Genomic DNA, 14,437 nt, shown 5'->3' with positions numbered 1-14,437 from the left:
GCTCAGGCTCTAGGAGAGGGCTCACCCACCTTCTTCTCCCCCTATTTTCTTTTTAAATTTTTTCTTTATTATTGTTATTTATTACAATTTAATCACTTTGTATCCCAGCTGTAGCCCCCTTCCTCATCTCCTCCCAATCCCACTCTTCCTCCCTCTTCTCCCCCATGCTCCTCCCCTAGTCTCCTGACAGGGGAGGACCTTCTCCCCTTCTGTCTGACCCTAGCCTATCAGGTCTCATCAGGGCTGGCTGCATCATCTTCCTCTGTTGCCTGGCAAGGCTGCACTCTCAAGGGAGAGGTGATCAGAGAACCAGCCACTGAGTTCATGTCAGAGACAGCCCACTTGGAAACTGAGCAGCCTATGGGCTTCATCTGAACAGGGGGTCTAAGTCCTCTCCATTCATGGTCCTTGGTTGGAGTATTCGTCTCTGCAGGTCCCCAAGGCCCAGGTTTTTTGGCCCTGTTGGTCTCCTTGTGGAGGGCCTGTCCCCTCCAAGTCTTTCTATCTCCCCTCTTCCATAAGATTTTCAACAGAAGAATATCAAATGGTAGAGAAACACTTGAAGAAATGCTTACTGTCCTTTGTCATCCATTAAATGCAAATCAAAATGACCCTGAGATTCCCCCTCACACCCATCAGAATGGCTAAGATAAAAAACTCAATGGATGACACATGCTGGAGAGGTTGTAGAGAAAGGCGAACCCTCCTCCACTGCAGGTGGAAATATAACCTTGTACAATTGCTTTGGAAATCAATCTGGAGCTTTCTTAGAAAATTAGGAATAGTGCTGCCTCAAGATCCAGCTGTAACACTCATGGGCATATATCCGAAAGATACTCAGCCATACAATGAGGACATTTTTTTCAGCTATGTTCATAGCAGCTTTATTCATAATAGCTAGAGTCAGGAAACAACCCAAAAGTCCCCCAACTGAAGAGTGGATATAGAAATTGTACATTTACACAATGGAATACTACTCAGCAATTAAAACAAGGAAATCATGAAATATGCAGGCAAATGGATGGAACTAGACAATATCATCCTGAGTGAGGTAACCCAGAAACAGAAAGACACACAGTATATACCCACTTATAAGTGGATCTTAGCAATATAATATAAGATAAACATGCTAAAATCTATAGTCCTAAAGAAGCTAAACAACAAGGAGGACCCTAGGGAAGAGGCTAAAACCTCATTCAGAAAGGCAAACAGGATAGACATCAGAAGTAGAAGACAGAGAACAGGACAGGAACCTTCCACAGGGGACCTCTCAAAGCCTCTACCCAGCAGGGTATGGAAGGAGATGCTGAAACTCATAGCCAAACTTTGGGCAGAGTGCAGGGAGGATTTGTGTCTTTGTTCCATTCTGGAAAACTTTTAGTCATCTCTTTCAAGTGTTAACATTTCTCTGGTTCTTTTTTGCCTTCTGGAACACCAATTTGATAATTCTTAGGACTTTTCTTTCATTTTTTCATGACATCATTTCCTCAGCTTTAACAGAGCGCAGGTCCTTCCCACTGTCCCCAGGCCTCTCATTTGCCTGTGGGGACATTGATTTCAGGTCCTGTTTCTCATTTCCAGGAGTGCAGCGCCATCCGTACACCCCAGCTTGGTCATGCTACAATCTTCTCTTTTGCCTTCACTCTCTGGCCTTTTGCTAAACTTGTTGAGAGCTCTGGAGTTTTCCTCTCATCTGGTTCCTTCCTGCTGTTTCCAAGGATGCCTCTCCTCTCCTCTTATCTTCCCATGTCCCGTAATTTCTACTTCAGGGTCTCGTTTCTGGCCCTTCAACCTTGGAGATACAGGCCTCTCTGTGTGTGGGAAGTGCATTTCTCTGGAAAAGATTTGCTTTCACTTCTGCTAGGTGCCCAGGGTCTCTCCCAACAACTAACAACTTTGAAATCTATTCTTAGACTATACAGGGGTTGTCAATTTGGTTATAAATCCACACCAACCTGTGGTTATGCTTGGCAGAGAGGTGCATTTTCTTAGCACTTTCTGTGAAGTTCCAGTTCATTCTTGCATCAAGGAATATTGCTCTTTGGAGTATTAGCAGTGTGTGGAAATTTTTTAACACTGGACTTGTCCAGACCTTTCACTTTGAGCTTCAGGCTTCTGAACTTTTCATGTTGATTGGGTTCACTAGTCCACAGGCTCTTGCCCTCCCCTTGTCTTTGGTCTCAGAGGACCTCTTTATTTACAGCTCACTACTGTGCCTGTGTGTGAATGACATCATCTAACATCGGCCTTGTGGTTTTAGTCCCAGGAGGATTCCATATTGTTGGAAATGGTGTTCCTCATTATCATTGGATTATTTACTTGGTAGACCTTACTTACATCTTCTGGCTTTGTTAGGTCCTGTTGAGATGTGGGCTCCATAGGAAGGGATGGAGCAGCTTGTGTGTGTCCTCTGTTGCTTAGGGTTGCCTGTAGTGAAAGGCAATCATGGACTGTTAGTTACTGTTGGCAACACGAGTGTTCAGTAAGACTTAGCTTGGAGTCCCCTTGAGGAAAGAAAGCACGGGCTGCTGAGATACGGGTTATTCCTCACTGCCCTGGCATGGCTTATAGCCTCAGTGCAGAAACTAGAGTGTCTACAGGCCCAATGATACCACCTCTCAGAAGAGCACCTCGGCCAGTGTGCTTTGACAGGTACTCAGATCACACTTTTCAGAAGCAGGCCACGGCAGCAGGGGGTCCCGTGAGGGTCTGCATTGCACTAGTCTGATAACAGTGCTTCTGTTTGTATTCACAGCTTCAGTTCTCACTGGACCCAGAGCCCATTGCCATCAACTGCACAGCCTTCAACCATAATGGGAACCTGCTGGTCACAGGGGCAGCTGACGGCGTCATCCGGCTCTTCGGTGCGTAAGTGTGCTATGGCAGTCCCTGTCCCCTCCTCAAAGACCCAGCCATTGCCAAAGCCCAGTTCAAATGCATGTTCTAGAGCTTGACGTTGGTTCTCAGGACTTCCACAGTGGTCACTGGTATGTGCTTACTGTAGATGTGGGAGGGGCAGGGCTCATTAGTCTTTTGACCTGAGTCCTTGTCACCCATGTGGGATGTAAGCAGTCACAGCAGAACAGTGCCTATTCACTTGCTGTAAGGTGGCTTGTTCTCTGTCCCCAGGGAGACAGGCCTAGGCTCTAAAATGGGATAAGGTAACGCCTATGCAGTAGATTTCCAAGGTGCCCTGGGGCAGTTATGGAGGTCTGGTAGGAAGGACTCCTTTCTTCCTAGATATAGGAGCCCAGGTAAACTCCAGCTGTTCCCAAGGATCCCCAATCCTCCCTTTGACCCAGGCAGGAGGCTGGCTGCTTAGAGGCAGGTGGCCTTGGCAGGGCCAGCACTTTCTGGTCCAGGAGGCCCCTGGCCTATAGGGCAGCTGTTATGGGGGTGAGGGCTTCCCGCTGTACTTGAAGGCATTCCCACATCTTCCTCTTTCAGACATGCAGCAGCACGAATGTGCCATGAGCTGGAAGGCCCACTGCGGGGAGGTCTACTCCGTGGACTTCAGCTGTGATGAGAACGCTGTGTACAGCGTGGGCGAGGACGGCAAGGTGGGTGGCAGCAGCAGTTAGCAGTGGCTGGACCGCCGTGAGCTCTGGTGCCTTGCACTTCTTGCTGCCTCCACTTTATCTTCTGTGAAATAAGAATGCCTAGAAGTCTGTCTCAAAGCAGTTCAGTAGGAATGGGCTGTTCTTGTAGAGGCGGGTGTTCCATAGCCTTCTTCCTGCTCGTGGCAAAACTGACTCATCTCACCATAGATGGAAGATGTTTGGGGGAAGATGTTTGGTGAGTGCGGTTGGTTATGGTCACAAGACAAAGCATGGGGTTTGCTGAGGGGCTGGAGTCAGCATCCTACTGGGAAAGAGGGCTGAGCAGAGTCCAAAACAGTAAGAAGGAAACCCCCACCTCCTAAAACAGTACGAGACAATGCCCTTTGTGGATTTCCTCTGTGGAAGGGTGTGTTATGAAGTGGGAACAACAGTGGCCTTGGACGGAAGTTGAGGTTAGGCAGAAGTAGGACAAAACCTAGGTGTCTCATATACCCTCCTGAACCCATGGGATTTTATACTGATAGTATTCGCCACTGAAAGTGGTGGCTATAAAACCAATATTTATTTGTTTGTTTATCAGATTATATCTTTCTCTGTAGCCCAGGCTGGCTTCAAACTTGGGGCAACCCTGCCTCAGCCTCCTAAGTGCTGGAATAACAGATGTGAGCCGCCCCACCTAACTGTAGGGCTTATTTATATATTTACTCAAGTTATAGTGTAGTATCCAGGTTGGCTTCAACTTCTGAGCTCCAGGATGCTCCTGCCTTAGTCTCCCCCAGGAATGGGACTTTAGACATGCACCAGACTGTCCATATCACAACCAGAACACAGAACACAGCATTGACGACACTGCTGAGAAACTAAAAATGTGTTTATAATCTGCCTGTCTATACTTTGTTCCAAGGTCCAGAAAACTCTAGCTGGGCCCTAATTCTTATAATACAGGAAATAATGATGATGATGAAGCTGACACGAAACCACACACACGCACACTGCCTCCCAAAAGACCAGGAGGCTCTGCAAAGCCGGTGCTCTCCCTACCCCTCTCTTGAGCTCAGGCTAGAGGAAAGAGGAGGACTGGATGTGACATTTTTTTTTCCCTGAAGAAAATTGTATTGGTGAGAGGAGTAGGCTGTGGTCCCCCAGCCCAGTGCCACTGCCTGCTCATGAAAGGCTTTTTCATGGAACTGGCAAGGGAGCCAGTTGCCCCAGCCAGTCACTGCTTGGGGTTGGTGCTGGCCCTGCCTTCAGGTAGTGACTGCTGTGGGGGCCTCTGAGGGGTTCTGGCGCGTGGCCTGTGGGGCTGAGGGAGCCCCTGTCGTGCTTTGTATCTGCAGTTCATCCAGTGGAACATCCACAAGAGTGGCCTCAAGGTGTCTGAGTACAGCCTCCCTTCGGATGCCACCGGGCCCTTCGTCCTGTCTGGCTACAGCGGCTACAAGCAGGTTCAAGTTCCCAGGGGCCGGCTCTTCGCTTTCGACTCAGAAGGCAACTACATGCTCACGTGCTCTGCCACAGGGGGCATCATCTACAAGGTAACTGGGTGGCAGAATGCTGCTGGGCAGGGGTTTCTCTCTGGAGGTAGCTTGGCCGACCAAGCTAAGTGTGGCCCTGTGCCCTGTGTCCTGCGTAGTCAAGTGTAGCCATGTGTCCTGGGTAGCTGAGTGTGCCCTGCGCCCTGCATAGCTGAGTGTAGCCATGTGTCCTGCATAGCTGAGTGCCCTGTGCCCTGTGCCCTGCATAGCTGAGTGTAGCCATGTGTCCTGCATCTGATAAGATTCTGCCCTTTTCTTGTCTTATTCCTTGGGACTAGCACATACTAATGAAGACATTAAATGGGGCACTGCATCACTTTCATGACTGATTTTGAATAGGTTATTTTATGGGTCAAGTACATCAAAGTCCACATGTAGACAGAAATTTGAAGCTGTCCTTTGTCAAGCGAGGATACAAGTTGTCTACATGATTTTGATTTTATTTTTAAGGATTTATTTTCTTTTTATTCATGTGTGTATTTGTGTCCTGTGTGTATTTATGCACGTGTGTGGTGGTACCAAGAAGAAAGTGTCAGATCCCATGAAATTAGAGTTACAAGTGGTTGTTAACAACCCTACACGGGGGCTAGGAGTTAAATTTGAGTCCTTGGCAAGAGTAACAAGTGCTCTTAACCACTTAGCCAGCTCCTTAAAAATGCATTCTATCTATCTATCTATCTATCTATCTATCTATCTATCTATCCATCCATCCATCATCCATCCATCCATCCATCCATCCATCCATCCATCCATCTATCCATCTATCTATCATCTATCTACCTAGCTATCTGTCTCTATGTATAGGTACATGTATGGCATTGTGTGCGTGTAGGTCAGAAGACAGCCTGTAGGAGTCAGTCCTCCACCATGTGATTCCTGGGGACCAAACTCAAGTCCTCAGTGTTGGCAGCAAATTTATTTATCCATTGAGCCTTCTTGCCAGCTTGTCCAGCTTGTTTTTGTTCCTGTTTATACATTAAACAAACAAACAAACAAACAAACAAACAAACAAAACCTCTCAAGTCAGAATTGCTCACTGTGGGGTTTTATACAATTGATGAAGCTGCTGCAAGTCCTTTTTACTAGTATTGTCCAATGGATGAGTGACAAGGCCCAAGGCCACATGTCTGCTGTGGGTCATCTATCTTCAGTGCTCACTGGTGTTTCTCTGCTGATGGTGTTTGAGACTGAGGGGGTCCTCTACTGTGTCCTCTCAATGTCTCTTGAAACCACTGCTCCCCAGTCAGCATCATGGGTTTTGATTGGCAGTGTGTGCTAGGCCTGGCACCCCTGTAGTGTGGAGTGGACCAAGGAAATAGGAAATGTGATTTGTGCTCTCCTGGGGTTCATGCACAAGTTAGCAGCACTGAAAGTAGGTGACAGACGCTGAGTTCTCAGGAAGGCCTAGAGGGAGGCTCCAGTCTGTGGGCTAGAATGAGAAGGGGTTGGAAACATGGATGAGGGCAGGCCTTGGGCCCCAGGATGGGCAGAAGCCAGTGATGGACTCTGCATGGGGGCTGAGTGGGGCTGACATGGGCAGCGAGGAGCTTCACACCAACTTGATGCCTGCTTGCTGAGACCTGGGCTTGCCACCAGGAAGGCTCCTCTTTCTGCAGAGCTGTGTTCCCAGCCTCCCCTCAAAGGTTAACTGCATGTGGGCCTCCCCTTCAAGATACCAGAACACACCACAGGTTCCAAGTCTAGTTCTCCCCCTTTAAGGCTTGTTTTAGATGACTTTTGGGGTAGCTGTTCTTTGCTGTCTGTATGGAGGAATGGTTGTATATGCATTTTATTTTAAATATGCAGCCTTTGGCCCAATCAGTTTATGTGATGCACAATCAGACTCGCTCCATAATCAGGTGATAGATTGGCAGATCTTCCTATGTAATCTTTTAAATGCCATCAATGGTTCAGCTACGTAGGAAGTCTGCTAAACTTCAGATTCCATCTTTACGACCTATAAATAACTTAATTGGTGGCTTTTACAGGGATCTCTTCATGAAGGCCGACCGCTCTCTGCCACTTACTCGGGTGGCAGATAGAGTGGTGTGGCTAGCAGTCAGTCATCTTGTTTCCGTTTCCCAGTGTTTGTTAACATCTGACCCTTCACACATGCGCACAGTGAGATGGAGATGTGGCCCTGGAGGGCAGCCTTGTTCACACACTCAGCAAGGCCCTCCAGTGCCAGGCCCCATTTGGGCTGATGCAGCCAGTCATGGAGGTCCTACCCTCCCAAAGTTTGCATGCCCACAGAGAGAAGTATGCCTCAAATGAATGAGTAGGGGCTCAGCCTAGAGTCAGCCAGCGGCTGCAGGTGCTGCTGTAACAGCAGAGTAGCTTCGGGAGCACTTGCATAGCTAGGTCAAGGCAGCAGAGGAAATGCTGTCCTTTGAAAAGCATCTTAGGGATTGGTTTCCACAGGGTGGTCCGACTGCAGTCAGGAAGTTAAAGGTATAACCAGGCTTTCCAGGAAGGCGGGTGTGTGGCTGGGCCACACTCTCAGACTGGGTGGCCATCCTCAGGCTCAAGGTAGTTTTTAGATACTAAAAGCGCATGAAGAGCGACTGTTTGTGAGTGATGTCTGCTGATGTTGTTGTCCTGTCCTGCAGCTGGGCAGTGATGAGAAGGTTCTGGAGAGCTGTCTGAGCCTGGGCGGCCACCGGGCCCCCGTGGTCACCGTGGACTGGAGCACTGCCATGGACTGTGGGACGTGCCTCACCGCCTCCATGGATGGCAAGATCAAGCTGACCACCCTCCTGGCCCATAAGCTCTGACGTCCTGCCTGGAGTGCGAGGTGGAAACAGAATCGTCCCTGGCGGAAGAGAGATGCAACAGGGAAGACCAGGACAGTGCTTCTCGCTCCGCACTGCCAGGGCTGTGGATCTCCAGGGAAAGGCCAGCGAGGGAGCCCAGCCACCCAGATGCAGCTCCCAGAGTAGATGCGGAACGGGCTGCAGGTGCTTCCTGGAGACCTGAATCGTGGCTGGAGCACGGCATGCCACGGAGCACAGGACGAGTGCTAAGATGTTACAGACCAAAAGGAATCAACAGTTTTTTGTATATAATTATTTTTCATTTTTAAGGGGGAAAAAATGAGAGTCAATGCTCTAACAGTCACTTGGTGTCTCTTTCTAGAATGTGTGTCACCTGGCCCTCGTGATAGCCATGGCTCCCTCCCTTAGTTCTTGTTCTTCAGCTCTCACTAGCCTCCGCTGTCATGTTTATGGCAGAACCCCATTCAGTTCCCTGTGGTTTTGTCAGAGTTGAGATGTAGACCACAGTGCCATCTTCTGGGCTCAAGCCAAGATCAGAGTCTTCTGTGGAACCTGAAAGCTGTCAACTCTGGTTAGGAGGCGCCTCTAGACAGCAGCGGGACCTGAGGTCCGGGCCTCCAGCTGCCCTCTCCCTCAGGGTCTTCTGGCCTCAGCACTCTCATTTGCTGGCTCCCTCATTCTTCCAGCTTGAAGTCTCTGAGCTTGAATAATACCAGCTGCCTGCACCTCTGCCTGGCTTAGCTGGGCCTGGATCAGCTACACCCATACTCCTCCTATGTTCTCTCACTCGGGAGGACGGTGAAGAGTCAGGCTCTCCCACGGTGGGGAGGAGCAAGAGTCTTCTCTACTGCTCGGGCCAGCCTCAGGAAGGAGCCGTTGTAGAGTGCCAGGCCTGGGCTTCCCACTCTTGACAAGGATGACCTTGTGATCTACCTAGGAAATGCTTCCATGAACAATGACTGCTTGGAACAGTCATTTGATAGCTTCTTTGTGCTCCAGGCTAGTTGTGAGCTGTGGGGTGTGGTGACTCTTAGGTGCCTACTTTGGGAAAAGAAGGGGTGTACAGGCCTGGGCTCCCTTCTAGGGCTCAAGGAAAAGTAGAAAGCGATATACAGGAAGAACCAGATAGCAGTTATCTATTTATTTTTGGTGTGTCTGTGTTGGGTGGTGGTGGGGGCACATGCCACAGCAGAGGTCAGAGGACAACTTGATAGACTTGGTTCTCTCTGCCCACCTTCATGTGACTTTGGGGATCAAACCCGGGTGGCCAGGCTGCATGGCAAGTGGCTTTGCCTGCCAAGCTGTCTCTTAGTTATCTATTGCCCACTACCATACTGACATGAAGAGGTCAGTTCTTTCCCAGCCATTTTTCCACTTGAGCTGGGACACAGTCTCATCTGTGTCACCCAGGTCTGTGGTCCTGGGTTTCATTTTCCTCTCAAAGTTTTTCTGTACATTCTTTCTTCCCAGTGCTTTCCCCCATGGCTTGCTGGAGTGGTTTTAAGGCTCAGATGCAGAAAGAGTACCCCAGAACCTGTTCCCCCGCCCCACCCTGCTCCTCCCAGGAAGGGCATCCATCCTCAAAGCATGTCCACACTTACCCTTCCCTTCAAAGCAACTGGTTGGAATCCTTGAGAGCCCTACTCAGGCTCCCGCCTCTACCGCCTTGGGTGAGAGCATGGCCCTGAAGGCAGCTCAAACGCAGACCCTCAGCCACTCTTCCAGGGGTTGAGAACCTGGTCTGGCTCATGCGGAAAGCCTGGCCCGTGCAAATCCACATTTCCCTCCGTGTGCCCAGCCCTGTCTCTGCTCGGCATGAGGTCGGGAGTACAGGAAGAAATGCATTGTGGGCTGACTAAATGAAGTAGCTGACATTGTTACTATATTCAGTACGCACACTTTCATCTGTGGAAAAATAATAAAAGCCCATGTCGACTCCAGCACAGGCAAGGCTTCTAGCTTGGTTCCTAACTCCAGCCAGGGCTCTCCCTGCGATAGGCTCTGTATGCGGACACAGGTTTCCTTCTTGGGCCTTATTTGCTAGGTGAACATGGAGAAGTTTTAAGAAATGTGCAGGGTTGGGGAAATTATTAAAAATCAAAGGAAACACGACCTTTCATCCAGTTAGACTTGCTTGGCTCACATCGGGTGAGGCTGAGGACCCGACCTCAGTCAATGGATGCTACTTTCTTGACAGCCAGGGCCTGCTCTCCCAGAAAGGTTGGAGTCTGGCCTGGTTCAGAGAGCAGCTAAACTGAACCTAAGGACTCGGGGATTGGAAGCCGTTAGTATATGCCATTTAGAGTTGGCACCTTAAATTTTCTGTTTGTTTAGGATTGAGGATTTGCATTCAAGAAGAGCCAGGAAAGGGCAGAGAAGTCAAAGGCTGCACAGGCTAGAGTGCCCTGGGTGCCCTAACCCAGAGACTGCAGTTCCAGCCCCGAGAGAAACTGCTGTGGGATTAGCGGAGCTGCTGTAACCAGAATACACTCTCTAGATTGCTCCGTTTGGGGCAGACAGAATCGGATCTGAGTTTCCCTTTGCTTCAGCGTGACAGACAAAGGCCTTCCCTGTGACAGCCTGCTCCTGTGTTTTAGTCGTCTCCCTGGACTTTCCCGTCCAGCTCAGGCTGCGCTGAATCATGAGTTTAACCAAGTGGCGCCTCCTCCACCCCCGCAGAGGGGACCTGGGACCGCCAGCCTGAATGTGCAACTTTAGTAAATGGGAGTTTGAACTCTTTTCCCGCCTCCTGTCTCCTAGGGCGTGTTAAACTTGGTTTCCTGGGGATCCCCCAGCAGGCCCTCTTCCCCTAGTTACTGACTCAGCCCTCCAGCCACAGCAGCAGAGGCGGCCCGAGGTCTGCAGGGGGCACCCGAGGCCGAGGTGTCAGCGGGCCGGGAGCAAGGAGGGGCCGGAAGGGGCGGGCGTCAGATGCGTGCGGGAACCGCGGTCCTGATCTCCCGGAGCCGCTGAGAGGACCGCAGCGCCACCCTCCCCGCTGTCCGCCAGTCCTGTCCAGTCCCCGGCCCCGCTCCCGGCCCTGCTCCGCGCCCTCTGCGGGTGGAGGGAGCGCGCGCCAGCTCCGGGCTAGCAGCGAGCACTTCCGGGTGAGATTTTCCAGGGAGCCACCGGGTCTGACCCCAACAGCAATGAGCTCCAGAAACCCTGCGGTGGGCAGGACCTGGCTGCCGGCCCGTTGACGTCCAGCTCTCTAGGACACGTTAACTCTTAACTGTGTCTGTTTCTTGTCTGCAGAACAGACGTGATGATGCATGTGCTGCCGGGCCTGATAGACGTCTGTATTCTGTCATCCCTGGAAGGTGTTCCTCTTACCAACTTCCGTTCTGTGGCTGGACAGGTTAGGATGATGCCCTACTAAGTTTGTTTCTTTGTTTGTGTGTGTGTGTTGTTGTTTTTGAAATAAATGAAGTTGTTGTAAACAGTCATTCAGAATTATCAAGTGGTATGTTGTGGGGGGCTGAGGCAGGGTGCGCTGGGTGATGGAATCTGTGAATCAGTGGGCCAGGGGGGAGGGGCAGTAAACAAATTACTGTAGACATGCGAAGTTTGTTGTCAGAAGTTACAGATTGTCAGGGATGATCGTTTGAAGTGCAGAGACGGAGACCAGAGTCTGCTTTCTTCCTTCTTCCTGGGGTACAAAAGAAAGCATTTCCTAGTGCTTGGGCCACAGGGCCGTGGAGTGCTCACAGAACTTTGTCTGCAGGCCCCAGTTTGTCCTGTCTGCTGCTATCCCTCCATTTGACACACTACACATGACCTTCTGGGCTCTGCTTACCTCTGCGACACCTCAGGCCTGCCCTACCCTGACCAGTAATTACTGTTGGTAACTGAAAGAGCTTTGACTGACTAGAATCTACTGACTTGACTCCTCCTTGTAGGCATCAAAGATCGTGCCCATTGGGGATCAGTAAGCCTGGTGTGACCAAAGAATGTGAGTTTTGGTCCTACACCAGAGAGGCAAGTCACTGAGTGTGGAAAACTAGCCATGGAGACCCTAAAATCTGAGAAAAAGAGAGTCCTCCCCTCGTGGATGACAGCCCCTGTGGATGAGAGAAAGGTGGTGCCAGTGAAGACGCACAAGAAGAGGGTGGCAGCTGTGCACCGCAGGCCAGCGACAAGGTGGGACAACCTGGGTCAGGGCCTTCTCAGTAGCCGTCCTGGCCTGTCAGTGGGCAGGGCACTGAGCTGGGTGGCATTCTTTCAGCAGGGCCTTGAGGGCTCCGCTGGCCCCTCACAGAGATGCACCACAAGAGCCTCTGTGCTGCTGAGGTCCTGCCGTCTAGCTGCTGGCCAGATCTTAGTTCTGTATATGAACCATGCCCTCAGGAACCAGTTGTCCAAAGTGCTAGTCTCGTTCATTTGTGACAAAAATTATAAGCAAGAGATCATTGGGTCTGAACTCTAGTAACCTGAGTGGCGTCTGCATTTCCTGTGGACAGAGCTTTGTCAGTCAAGAAATCTGAAGTTGTGGGGGAACACTGGTTGGGGGAATGTGAGTTGGGGGAACACTGGTAATTAGGGGTGGGGGAGTTTTAGGTTGTGGGGGGAGAAGCCTGCCATTCTCTTAGAAAGGGCACCAGGCTTTCAATGCCACACTCGCTGGCTCTGCCTGGCCACCTGTACCCTTGGTAGTTGTTGCAGCTCTGTCTAAACATAGTCCTACATTCAGGCACAAATTGGGCCTGGCCTAGTGGCCTGTATTTGCTGTGCCCACTCTTTGCTTTTGAGACAAGGTTTCTCTGTGTAGCCTTGGCTGGTCTGGAACTCTGTAGACCAGGCTGGCCTCGAACTCACTGAAGTCCACCTGCCTCTACCTCCCAGCACTGGGATTAGTGTGTGCCACCATGCCTGGCTGTCTACTGTGTGTTTCACCGAGTCATGCTGGGAAGCCAGCCATGATCTGGTTCCCAGTTCTTTGTGACAGAGTCCATAGAAGATGGGTATCCCTGTGTCCTGTCCCTGGGTCACCAGGATGAGGAAATTCTTCAGTTCAGAGAAGCAGTACCTTGCCTCCCTGGGGGAGGCAGGGGTAGGGGATGCTTATATTTCCTTCCTCCTTGTGAGCCCCTCGTCCTCTGCTGTAGCTCTGTGTCTTTGTTTTCTCCAGAGCCCCCACCACGGAGACTGTGCACTGGATGAGTGAAGCTGAAATGGTCAGTGTGGCTCTGGAGGTCTTGATTGAGGTAAGAGCAGCTTGTGTCTTCTGAGCCATGTGACTGGCCATTATTCATGGAAACTAGCACAGGTCCTTGCTTCTGGTAAGAGAGGTGCCCTTAGGCTGCCTCGGGATTCCACTTCTTCTTGCTCACGCTTCTCAGCCTTGTTCCCCTCAGCTACTCCCTGTGTGTGGGTGGGGTGTCGCTGTGAGGAAGACCAGGCAGACACCTGTGGGTAGCTGCGCTGACATGCATGTGGGAGTCACAGCTCCCCTTGTGCTCTTGGGAGGCGAACAGTTGGGAAGGGACCCCTTCCCGGCGCTCCTCTCCTTAGCAGAAGGCTGCGGGCGTTTCAGGGCCTCCTCAAGGAGTAAGAGCAGCACTGCAGCGCAGCATCTCTTCCGGGCTCCCGGTAACCCAGGCTGCTGTGACCTGCTCTCCCGACACCGAGCCTCAGCGGCCAGCTGCAGTGGAGCTAGGTTAGGCCCACGCAGGTTTGTGGCCCGGACCCCGAGCGCTTTTGAGCCTTCGCTTCCAGCCATGGTTTCCATTTGGATCCCTTTTCCTTCTGCTCAGCTATTCCTCAGACCTCGGCCAGCATCTGTCCCCAGTGGCTCCCGATCTTGAGGTTTGGGGTGAAGAAAAGGTGGGTGCTCGTGAGATGGGAGCCCTCGCCTGGCCTGGTCATGTGCTGCGCTGGCTTTGCAGTTACCTCAGAGTATGTTCACATCACTGACAAACCAGAGTACCAGGGAAACAAGGTGCTTATGCTGAGTCTGCCATTTCTTCTACCCCGCAGGATGGAAAACAGGAAAAGCTCTGGGAACAGCCGTCTCTGGTAGCCACTGATAAGCCGCAGCTCTCCCCTCCCTACTCAGCGTCCCCTCACACCAGTTCCCCTGGGAGCAGCAGTGAGGAAGAGGACAGTGGGAACGACTCGCCTCTTCTAGGCCTCAGCCCTTCCCGGGTACCAGCGGCTTCTGACTCTCCCTGTAGCAGAAGCCCCAAGGAAGAAAAGGAGGAGGAAGATGCCTTGAAGTATGTCAGGGAGATCTTTTTCAGTTAGTAGGAACTGTTCAGTGTTTCTGCTAAGAACTGGGGCGCCGCCCACCCTTGCCTCCCATGGAAGCTGGGCTTTGCTTCCAGCGTCCAGAAGGCTTCCATTTGGGGGTGGGGGGGGCGTTGCAGGATGCAGAACGGCACCCTATTAGTCTTGACCCGCTCTGCCCTCTGGCTCTGTGTTGGGAATCCTAGCCCTGTATTTCATTCAGGTACCAGTAAAAATGAGGTGTTAGGCCCACTTGCTGGAAGCAAAGGTCACTGTAGCTGCTGGGAACACTGGAATTGTAGACAGGCAGCCAGGTCTCGTCTTAAAATGGAGGCTCATGAAT

General features: G+C 51.1%; 2 protein-coding genes across 3 annotated transcripts in view; both read left to right on the top strand.

The window, feature by feature from the left end:
* Wdr91 (WD repeat domain 91) overlaps nucleotides 1–8,212 on the top strand; it is a 28,396-nt gene extending 20,184 nt beyond the window's left edge. For both annotated transcript variants that reach the window (XM_021648762.2, XM_021648763.2), the window contains exons 12-15: nucleotides 2,756–2,864; nucleotides 3,448–3,560; nucleotides 4,898–5,095; nucleotides 7,705–8,212. In XM_021648762.2, coding sequence (XP_021504437.1) covers nucleotides 2,756–2,864; nucleotides 3,448–3,560; nucleotides 4,898–5,095; nucleotides 7,705–7,869 — 585 coding nt within the window. In that variant the 3' untranslated portion in view covers nucleotides 7,870–8,212. The remainder of the gene's footprint in view (nucleotides 1–2,755; nucleotides 2,865–3,447; nucleotides 3,561–4,897; nucleotides 5,096–7,704) is intronic.
* Nucleotides 8,213–10,982: 2,770 nt separating this feature from the next.
* Nucleotides 10,983–14,346, top strand: Cyren (cell cycle regulator of NHEJ). Its single transcript, XM_021648768.2, has 4 exons — nucleotides 10,983–11,227; nucleotides 11,769–12,009; nucleotides 12,998–13,073; nucleotides 13,846–14,346. Exons 2-4 carry the CDS (start codon nucleotides 11,876–11,878, stop codon nucleotides 14,110–14,112), a joined length of 477 nt encoding a protein of 158 aa, XP_021504443.1. The 5' UTR covers nucleotides 10,983–11,227; nucleotides 11,769–11,875; the 3' UTR covers nucleotides 14,113–14,346.
* The last annotated feature ends 91 nt before the right edge of the window (nucleotides 14,347–14,437 follow it).

Source organism: Meriones unguiculatus, chromosome 3 (genome assembly GCF_030254825.1).
Source record: "Meriones unguiculatus strain TT.TT164.6M chromosome 3, Bangor_MerUng_6.1, whole genome shotgun sequence".
NCBI classification, from domain to species: Eukaryota; Metazoa; Chordata; class Mammalia; order Rodentia; family Muridae; genus Meriones; species Meriones unguiculatus.
This window is presented reverse-complemented; position numbering and strand designations above follow the sequence as displayed.

Coding starts and splice junctions, on each gene's coding strand:
- Cyren (XM_021648768.2), top strand. CDS start 11,876: ATGGAGACCCTAAAATCTGAGAAAAAGAGAGTCCTCCCCTCGTGGATG. Junction 12,010..12,997: donor CACCGCAGGCCAGCGACAAG/GTGGGACAACCT, acceptor TGTTTTCTCCAG/AGCCCCCACCACGGAGACTG. Junction 13,074..13,845: donor CTCTGGAGGTCTTGATTGAG/GTAAGAGCAGCT, acceptor TCTACCCCGCAG/GATGGAAAACAGGAAAAGCT.